The sequence below is a fragment of the Diachasmimorpha longicaudata genome, chromosome 12 (assembly GCF_034640455.1).
Source record: "Diachasmimorpha longicaudata isolate KC_UGA_2023 chromosome 12, iyDiaLong2, whole genome shotgun sequence".
NCBI classification, from domain to species: domain Eukaryota; kingdom Metazoa; phylum Arthropoda; class Insecta; order Hymenoptera; family Braconidae; genus Diachasmimorpha; species Diachasmimorpha longicaudata.
Window position 1 is genome coordinate 6,332,335 of NC_087236.1, and position 9,751 is coordinate 6,342,085.

Below are 9,751 nucleotides of genomic sequence, written 5' to 3' on the forward strand. Positions count from 1 at the left end.
CACATTCCCTGAAATAATCTGACCCACTCACCGATTTCCCCAATCGACTTTGTTGATAATTCGAAGTTTGAGCTCTCGCGTTTGATCTGTGGTGAGTGTACCAGCCAATAATTGCCTCCGCCATTCCAAAAGTTCCCTCATAACTTTTCTGAGTGTGTTGAATTTGTATATCTCCCGTTCCTGTTGACAAAGGATACATTGTGCATGAGTCAGTGGAGCTGTTGAATAAAGTCCAATGTGATATTTCATGTTGCATCGAGTCTCGAAGATAAATTTTTTTTTTTTGTTGTTGTGCATGTGCTTTTATGGTGAATCGAGATAAGGCACAGTGGATGTGATTCAGAGGATTTTCACTCTGGGAAAATTCACATCGCTTGGCACTGAGACTCGCAGGTCGATACTAAGAGAAGTTGAGATTGTACGGGCGAGAAAAATCACGTGAGATTGGAAAATATTTTCCGTTAGGAGAGGTATTTTCTTTTAACAAATTGCTAAAAAAATATATCAGTTGTCCCTAATCTAGAATTTTTATTAATAATTAAATCCTTCAACTCTGCCTCATAATTACCCAAAAAATTCTGAAAAAAAACTGTGAAAGTGCCGAAAAAACAGAAATGTTTACAAAAGCTTGAAGTCTCAAGTGAAACACTTGTGCGAAATTAAAAAGCAAGGATGAAGCCAAATATACAAAGCATGCTCCAACGAAGACAAAAAATGAAGTGAAACGTCCACGAAAACGAGAAAAAAAAATACGGAGCAAAGAAAAACCTCGTGGATAAAGAGTGGTAAAAACGAGCGTGATAAAAAAAAAAGTGAAGAAAAATTGTTGGCAGACGTTTTATACTCACTACGTATAGTCGTTTCCAGATAGAACCCCACTCTCGTAGTACGAGGGTGACTTCCCTCACCACAGGATCCTCGACGGGTATAACGGACTCGAAGAGGCCCTCGTTTTCTATTTTGCATGGCTTTAGGTGAATATAGGAACTTGGAAATATGCCCTTCACTGCACGATTCTTCGTGGAAAAGCCGCGGTACCAGTCTTTGGAAGGGAAATTTTTTTACATTAATTTTTAGTGCCAACTGGGGAGACGTTATTTTATATTATTTTTACGATTCAGGATATCCAAGGGGGTCTGAGCTTTTTTATACTGAAGAAAGGGAAAATCTTCAATTTAATTTGAAAGAATCACATGGAAAATACTCTCATTATTTTGAGAACAAATTAGAGAATCGTCAGAAAAATTTTTTTCCGGATTTTTTATTATGTTGTGACCTAAAATTTCCCTGAAAAAATATTTTCCATCCACTTTTCCCCTCAGTTTCGTTACCTGCACATTCTTCCAATATCTGCACCGTCTCGCCAATCTCCAGGGGCAGCCCATACCTCGTATCGCCCCGCCAATTATAAACGGCTGAAACAAAACAAAAAAAAATACCAATAAAATCCAATAATCTCTCGATACACCCCTTCCTCACCGAATAAAAAACATTTTTTGGAACCCTCGGGGTTTCGCAAAAAAAAATCCTGAGCTCAAAATTTCTCAGTGGAATTCTCTCGTCACTAAAACGGGGATTAACCGGATGCCCGTGCGACAATGTGCGTATGACAGGGACTTCCGGTCCGACGGGTACAGTGAGAGACAACGCGAGATGCATCTCAATGAGTATTTAACGTGAAGAGTAACATCAGTGTGCGGCTGGATAGTTCTCTCTAGCGTATCATACTCAACATCCTGCTTTCAACGAGAAACCTACTTGGTGACTTCTGTCCACAGAAGGCCTCAGTGCGTGACTCGACGAGCGGTTGGTGCATTAAAACACGTGTTCCTACCCATATGAAATAATAACGCGTATTTTCATTGCACTCCCATTAATTCATCGATTTCCGATATTTATTTTTTACGGCAGACGCTTCATTGAGGGGATAATTATTGAGTTATGGATTATATTTTACGGATTCAGGGGCTGTTAACCATAATTTTTTATTGGTGAACAGAAGGGACAGGAAGTCGTTATTTATTTTTTTAATTGACTGGAAGTAATTTTGCATTGAAGTGATGGAATATAACTGAATTAATTTTATTTTGCTACTGTTATTTTTGCTGTTAAATTTTTTTTCATTTCTCCCACTCCTCAATCCCATTAACTACATTCAATGAATTTTTTAAATCTCCCAACACCATTTTTCCTCAAAATCTGCATAAAACCATTGCATATGTCCTTCTGCATTTTCCCATTCACGACAATTAATTATTCCCGACGAATTATTCCTCAATCCCATTAATTTGTCAACCCCACAATGCCCCCCAGACAATAGTACCCACCCCTACCTGTCGTCCCAATCCCCCCAAGAACAATTAATATGTAAAATTCATCCGGTTGTGTGTGTAGGTACATAAAAGTGCGAAGTTCACACGTTAGAGTTCACGAGTGAATGTCGAGTGAGGGTTGCTCTCCCATTATCCATATATCCCGGAACAAAGGATCTCCAGCGACACGTTGAGGTCCCCCTTCTCTCATTCCAACCCCTAGCACATTTTTTTTTCTTCTTCTCCTCCAACTTTCCCAGAATTTCCCGGGGAATCGAATCAATAGCTTCCCTACTTTGGTATGAAACATTTGCGAGGGGGAATATTGAAGGCTAGAGAGGGGTGGGGAAGGGGAGGAGGAGACGAAGATGCAGGCAAATAGGGGGATGAATGAACCGTAATATACGGGCATGGGGTGGGTGGATGAGGCGCAGGAAGGCCTGCAACAAATGACTCGACCAGACGTAAACAATGTGCCACGAAAATCGTTGGGTACTCGACACAATGTATTACATAGTGATGGCGGGTTATATTGATCGTAACGTGAGGACTTGAGGGCTTTGTTGCCGGATGGTTGTTAGACGTATCTTATGGGATGTGTTAATATTTAATTTTTATGAGAAAATATCAAGTCGAGCTAATTGATAAATTATCCATACGTGAATGGATATCAGGGGTTGGTGGGCACCTGATATATGAGGGCAACACGATCTAGACCCTCACAATCGTCGATCATGTTACCGATTTTTTTTCTGTGATTGTACATGAGATAAATCGACTTCCCAATTTTTTTCAGATTTATTAACGCAGCCAATACAATAAATTTTGTCGTCAAAATTGAACAGTCCATCAACGATAGATCACCGTAAATATTCCCCCATCGTAAACAAATATTCAAAAAAAAAAATTTCCCCCCATCTTGTGAATAATTAAACCTGAAAAATTTATGATTTCGTTCTCTGCATAATTCAACGAGCTCGAGAACCACGAGACACTCTGAATTTTAGTTACAAATAATGTCGTGTAAATTCCTAACAAAATCAATATTTCATGGGTGAAATACCACTGACAATGCAGTGCTTTCTGCACGACTGGACGTTTGTAAATTTCCATCACTCATTGGAGATCCCACGACAAAGGGAAACAGTAGAGAATAAAAAAAATCGGTGGATAGAAGAGATCATATTAAACCGAACGATCTTGGATGATCAATATCCCAGCGCCAATAATCTATCCACATCAATATTACCATTACATAAATTCAATAATCTCAGTCACATTTATTTACGACTACTCAAGAATTCCCAGCCCATTCACCCACTCCCCATTCCCACAAAAAATTCTCTCTGCTCGCATTTCCAAGTGAAAAGTCGATGGACATAAACCCGCACCGTGCCAATGGATGCTGAGAGTAACTGTAAAAATTCCTCTGCAATATGACTGGAGAAAAAAATACGAGAGGAGAAAGAAGGAACGAAAGAAATTGCCAGAGGAGAAAATGAGTTCACCATGAAGCGGAATAAAAAAAATATTCACATTTCTCCGTCCTTATTACCCATCATCTGACGAGGCACCTGATTCCTGGATGAAATGCAATACCCCAGTAAGCAGTATTTTCCAGCCACATTGCAGAAATAAACCGTGAAAAAATTGCATCCAATTAAATTCAACTGTCGAGTCATAAGCGTCAGAAAATATTTATTAAATGCTCGAGTGCCACTCCGGAGTGATATGAAAGTGCAATCGATTGAAACAAGTGGCTGATAGTAGAAAAATATCAAATCCCACCATTGAATTTCCGTCTCGCCCTTCGGGAGCTACTGCAAACAATTTTTTTTCACTTTTCATGGATTGAATACAAAATTCTGCGGTGACACAATGAGTCGCGGTCGTCGATTGGTTGATGATTGATTCGGTGGATGAACGATTTGTCAATAGAATCTGATTTTTTTCTTGAGGGAAAAATCGAGAGGAAAAATAAATGTCATGATAAAAACTCGACTCAGAGTCTGGTATCGAAGCTGGAGGAGTCATGGAGTTAATAATTGTATTTAATCATGGAAAATAAAAAAATGTTATCAACAATCGATGAATCAGCCTTGAAATAAAGCACTGCAACTCGACAGAATGTCCCCAGCCCCCAAAAAACCCTCGTCATTTCCCCCAGCATCGCCCTTCCCCCAAATGATGCTTCAATCAACAAAGATGTCATGTGCCACGCATCAGGTTCCCCACTCCAATGGGGACATCATTCAGCGAAAACCCATCGCAAAATTCCCCCTAGCGAAATAAAAACCCAAAAGCTCCTGCACTAATGGATTTTTTTGTCATTCAGCCTTCCTCCAAATGCATAATAATCGGCCATCACCGCTGCGAACAAAAATGGCACATGTGAAGTGGGTAATCTTGTCCTCCCATCTTCATTATTACTCTGACAACAACAAAAAAAAAACAACTGCTATCTATGCAGTCGTTATCAACGTCCGCAGAAACTTGACTTGTCACTAATACAGGTGCACCGTAGATATTCAATAACTGGTTAATCCAATTGAGAGTCATAAACTGGGAAAAGCAACGAAACAAATGGGCCAGACGTGTCGAGTATTTTCTCTCACCCATTCAAAGGCATAATACGCCCTAAGTGGATCCAGTTTCAAGTACTACTCGATCCACCTGATCCTTTCAATTATCTCGTCTCTACTTTCCCTCATAATGCACACACGGATTAGATCCCTCAATGAGTGCACCGTAAATGAGATCGATAGTTTCATTCATGAAATTCTGTGGATACTCAGCCCAGATGTTTAACTCAATGTCAAACCAACAATTTATGAATAGACTTCATTCAACTAGAATTTTATTTTTATTGTGAGGATGCAGTGCACGTGGAGGTCCCCGAAGACGGAATGTTATCAACCCCCTAAATGTTTGGATAAGAAACGTCTAGAAAAAAATTCCCATGAAAATTCCTCCCAGATAACTGAATCCCAACAAAAATGGTCTTATCAATAATTGATGAATAGACTTCATTCAATTTTTATTCCCATCCCAGGGGTTATTGAAGGGCTAGTGCACGCGGAGCTCCCTAAACCCTAGGACCTGATAACAGACCGTTATCCACCCCCTCATTATCTCCATAATTCCATAACCAGTGAAGATGTGGACAAAAATTCTTTGGATAAAAAACCTTCCAAAAAATTCCCATAAAAATTTGAAGACATCTCCATCCCAACGAAAAATGTCTTATCGACAATTGATGAATGGACTTCATTAATTGCTCATTCAATTCATTCACTGGATTCCTCAATTGTTTTCATTCTCCAATTTCAACCGGAGCGTTCTTGATTTTTCCCCGTGTTTATTTACATCCCAAGGTTCATAATCCCCTGGCATCCGGATGATGGTGGGAGTCTAGTTTATTTACGTCCAATTGCAAGTTGGACCCGTCGTCTTATCAAATCCCCCCGGTCCTTTTTACTCTACTCGAATACGATCAATGGATGAATGGAGCAAACTAACAGACACTAATGTATAAGCGCTTGCGTCAAGTTGCCTACGGTTTAAATGAGCACGTTCTTTTTTGAGATCGTGCTGAAGCGTTTGGGGAATTCAGCGAGTCCATGAGGGAGATGAAATAAAATCTTCGTCAACGATCTTTCTGATCAATTTTATTTTCCCAATTTTTTCGGTTTTCTCCCCATTTTTGAGGTTATTGTCGTCCTCAGATGGCAGCAAATAAACTGGAGACTGAAATTAGGGGGAGGTTTGAGCCCTCTGGGGAATCAGAGGGGATTCTGACAGCTACAGGGGATGAGATTAATGCGGGTATGATTGAAATTGAAGTCATGAGCGCTCACTCACCGACTCCGTATTTTGTTGTTTTAGTTGTTGTCCACATATTTGGAGGTTATTTTCTTCATTCACTCACAGTTACATTGTTGACGGGGCACTTTTTAATGACACTGGTACTTTTCACATCACGAGATTATCGGAAATAAATGATACATTTGGGTGTGTTGCTGATGGGCATGAGGGCACGACGATGTGCCACACTCTGGACTGTTTGTGAGCGCCCAGCGTTGCCGCATTCGACAGTTTTCGTGTTGATGTTTCCAGCGGACTCGCCGGCAACAATGGCCGACAGCAAAGGGGGAGAGCGTCACGTGACCGGCTACGGCGGAAAGTTCAAATGCAATTGCTGGAGACCATTGCGGTAAAAGGAGCGCGAGCTTTGAATTATGGGGTTCATTTTTTTTATGACAAATTGAACATATTGTGAAGAAATTGTTGTAAAGAATCTTATGTCATGAAAGGGATGGGCATTATTTTTTATGAGTTTTTGAAAGGAAATAATCAATGATCTCGTGGCCGAACCAATTTATTTTCAATAAATACAATTAATCAATCGTACAGAGTCGAGTGCCATCGGCGTCTCAAAATAATCAACGATTCTTTCATTATTCAAATTATTTACAACCCACCAATCTCACGGGTCTGAGCCAAAGTGCAATGCCCGGTGAATTTTTCCAATTGGGATTTGCATGAGATTTCTCTTACTGGATATTTATATTTTTTTTACTGGATATGAAAGTGTAATGAAAAATATTAAACACAAATATTTTTCCCAGAATTGTCGTATTTCACCCGTTCTTTCAGTAAAAAAATTATTTCACAATCCAATGAGGCTCTCGTCTCTGCTCACAGTTCTCTTCGGACTAGGGGTTTAAAAGCTAAAAGATGGCTTTCACTTTTCTTTCGTTTGTATCTCTCGACGAGCTCTTAGAAGTTTATGGGTTTGCCAAAGTAGGCAGCGAGATGGGCCTCTCTGAGTGCCTCAGAACAGGTGGGATGGGCGTGACAGACCCTGGCGACGTCCTCAGCACTGGCGCCGTACTCCATCGCGAGGACAGCCTCGTTGATGAGCTCACCAGCAGCTGGCCCAATCATGTGGACTCCCAGAATTTTGTCGGTGCTGCTGCAGGCCAGAACCTTGCAGAAACCATCGGTCTCCAGGTTTGTCTTGGCCCTGGAGTTCGCCATGAAGGGGAATTTACCGACTTTGTAGTCAATTCCCTCCTTCTTGAGGTCCTCCTCTGTCTTGCCAACCCAACCGACTTCTGGGTGGGTGTAGACGACACTCGGAACACAGTTGTAGTCGATGTGAACAGCACCTAGTGGTGGAAATGATTTTTTTTGCCATTTCATTTATTTATTTATTTACTCTGGGACATTTCGAGAGGAGAGATCTTTCAAGTCTTACCTCCAGCAATGCCTTCCACTGTGATGATGCCTTCATCCTCAGCCTTGTGAGCCAACATGGGGCCATGAATGCAATCGCCAATTGCATAAATGCTAAAAAATAATTTAAATAATCGGAGATTCGAAGGACGAGCATTTTAGGACTCAAATTATTATTTAAAATCTTCCTGCCCAAAAAATAAAATATTTAACTCACTTGGGGACCACAGTCTGGAATCTGTTGTTAACCGGCACTCTTCCCTTCTCGTCTCTCTCAATTCCCAAATCCTCGAGCCCCAGGTTCTGAGTATAGGGCCTCCTGCCCACACAGACCAGCAGCACATCGCAGCCCAGCGTCTCCTTCTTGCTGGGATCCTTGGCATCCTCGATAGTCACGTTGATTCCATCGCTGGTTCTCTCAGCTGCTGTTACCTTGTTCCCGAGTTTGAAGTTCAGCCCTTGTTTGGCGAGGATCTTCTGGAGGGATTTGCTCACTTCTCCGTCGATTCCTGCACCTCCTATCGATGGCATGAACTCAACAGCTGTGACATCTGATCCCAGCCTTGATAAAAAAATAATTTATTACTGTCTTTGGAAAGCTGGGATGTTTTTTCTTAATAATTGAAAAATTAAAATGAATTGGTGATACCTTTGCCAGACAGATCCCAATTCCAACCCAATTACCCCAGCACCGATAACAATCAGTCTTTTGGGGACTGGATTCAATGAGAGAGCCCCCGTGGAGGAGACAATGGTCTTCTCATCCACCTCGATCCCAGCGAAGGGAGTTACCTCGCTCCCAGTGGCAATGATGATGTTTTTGGTGTTGATAGTTGTCTCCACGGATCCATCAGGCCCCAGAGCACTCACTTGGTTCTTCCCCGTTATCTTCCCATGCCCCTTGACCCACTCGACCTTGTTTTTCTTGAATAAACCGGCGATTCCCCCCGTCAGGGCTTTCACCACGTTGTCCTTCTGCTCCAGAAGCTTGCTGAGGTCCAATTTAACGTTCTCAACTGCAAGAATATTTTTTTACATAATTCTGGAACCACAATTTTGTCGATATATCGATTCGCTGGTTCAAGCCCGACTTGGGAGAGCCCTCCCTCATTCTTCTTTCTCTCAATGCATCATCCACCCAATTATTAACTAATTAAAATCCTCACCAACGACTCCACGGTTATTCAAGTCCCCACTATGTGCCATGTGGTAATAATGTGAATTATTGAGAAGTGATTTCGACGGGATACAGCCGACATTGAGACAGGTGCCTCCCAGGGTTGGATTTTTCTCAACACAGACAGTCTTCATCCCAAGCTGAGCTGCTTTGATAGCAGCAACATAACCTCCAGGTCCAGCTCCAATGACCACGACATCAGCATCGATGGAGCTGGCGTACCTCCTCTGCTGCATCGCCGATATCGTGGGGTTGACGACACGTTTGACAACTGCAGGCTATTGACGAAATAAAATTACCATCCTCAGATGAATTGATCCAACGATCTGTCCATCGACAGTTGACGTCAGTTCGCCTGTTATTTGGTCATTATTTTTGGAGTTTGATGGGCATTTGCCCTTCATCTGGCGCCCAAGGGGTTAGCTTGAAGGTTATCTTCAACATTGGGAGGGAATTAGAGACGTTGAATGAATGGTTGACTCACCCTGACTGTTGTCATCATGCTCCAGATATTCGCCTGCATCCTGGTGATTTTTTACACTTTTTCGCTGAGGTTCCAGGGAGAGAGGATTCGCTGAGGTAAATCAAGACACCAAAGGGCAGTCAGTGCACTGGCTCTCTCTCGCTCTGTCCTCCGGTCGTTTCGTAATCCTCATTCGTTTTCCAGATCTCGAGAAAAAACTTTTTATTTCGGGGATCGTGCGGTAGGTGACGTGATTCGCCTCCGGAAGACTGTCCTGTTTTACCGACGTTCGGGCGGCGAGGGCTAGATGCCGGTGAGTGTTCAAATGAGGGAATATTTTCACTTTTCATTCTGTTGTTCACATCGCGCCGAAAAATTGTTATGTCATCAGGGGATAAAAGTATTATCAAATGATTTTTTATGCTTTACACAAAAGTATTTTTTTAAATTCATTTCGATTTGATTCTTTGAATTTATTGTTGAGTTTAATTGCATTTTTTCTCGGAGTAAACAATAACTTCTGGAAACAACATTGTAGGCGCATCTCTGTGATGACGGGAA

The 9,751-nt window shown here is 41.6% G+C and overlaps 2 protein-coding genes across 3 annotated transcripts in view; both read right to left on the reverse strand.

Moving 5' to 3' along the window:
• Positions 1-6,433, reverse strand: part of Spg (sponge) — a 29,082-nt gene extending 22,649 nt beyond the window's left edge. Inside the window, exons 1-4 of one of the 2 annotated variants that reach the window (XM_064131330.1) lie at positions 6,174-6,433; positions 1,332-1,415; positions 849-1,042; positions 32-180 (exon numbers count right to left, since the gene is read on the reverse strand). In XM_064131330.1, the coding sequence (XP_063987400.1) occupies positions 32-180; positions 849-1,042; positions 1,332-1,415; positions 6,174-6,210 (464 nt within the window). In that variant the 5' untranslated portion in view covers positions 6,211-6,433. The remainder of the gene's footprint in view (positions 1-31; positions 181-848; positions 1,043-1,331; positions 1,416-6,173) is intronic. The other variant, XM_064131331.1, reaches the window with a different exon arrangement.
• A 241-nt stretch (positions 6,434-6,674) lies between these two features.
• Positions 6,675-9,401, reverse strand: LOC135167824 (dihydrolipoyl dehydrogenase, mitochondrial). The gene is made up of 6 exons (XM_064131404.1): positions 9,212-9,401; positions 8,717-9,005; positions 8,200-8,566; positions 7,768-8,112; positions 7,573-7,664; positions 6,675-7,483 (listed from the first exon to the last, which is right to left on the reverse strand). Exons 1-6 carry the CDS (start codon positions 9,248-9,250, stop codon positions 7,092-7,094), a joined length of 1,524 nt encoding a protein of 507 aa, XP_063987474.1. The 5' UTR covers positions 9,251-9,401; the 3' UTR covers positions 6,675-7,091.
• Positions 9,402-9,751: the final 350 nt, after the last annotated feature.

Coding starts and splice junctions, on each gene's coding strand:
- LOC135167824 (XM_064131404.1), bottom strand. CDS start 9,250: ATGCAGGCGAATATCTGGAGCATGATGACAACAGTCAGG. Junction 9,006..9,211: donor GCATGATGACAACAGTCAGG/GTGAGTCAACCA, acceptor TTTCGTCAATAG/CCTGCAGTTGTCAAACGTGT. Junction 8,567..8,716: donor GAATAACCGTGGAGTCGTTG/GTGAGGATTTTA, acceptor ATATTCTTGCAG/TTGAGAACGTTAAATTGGAC.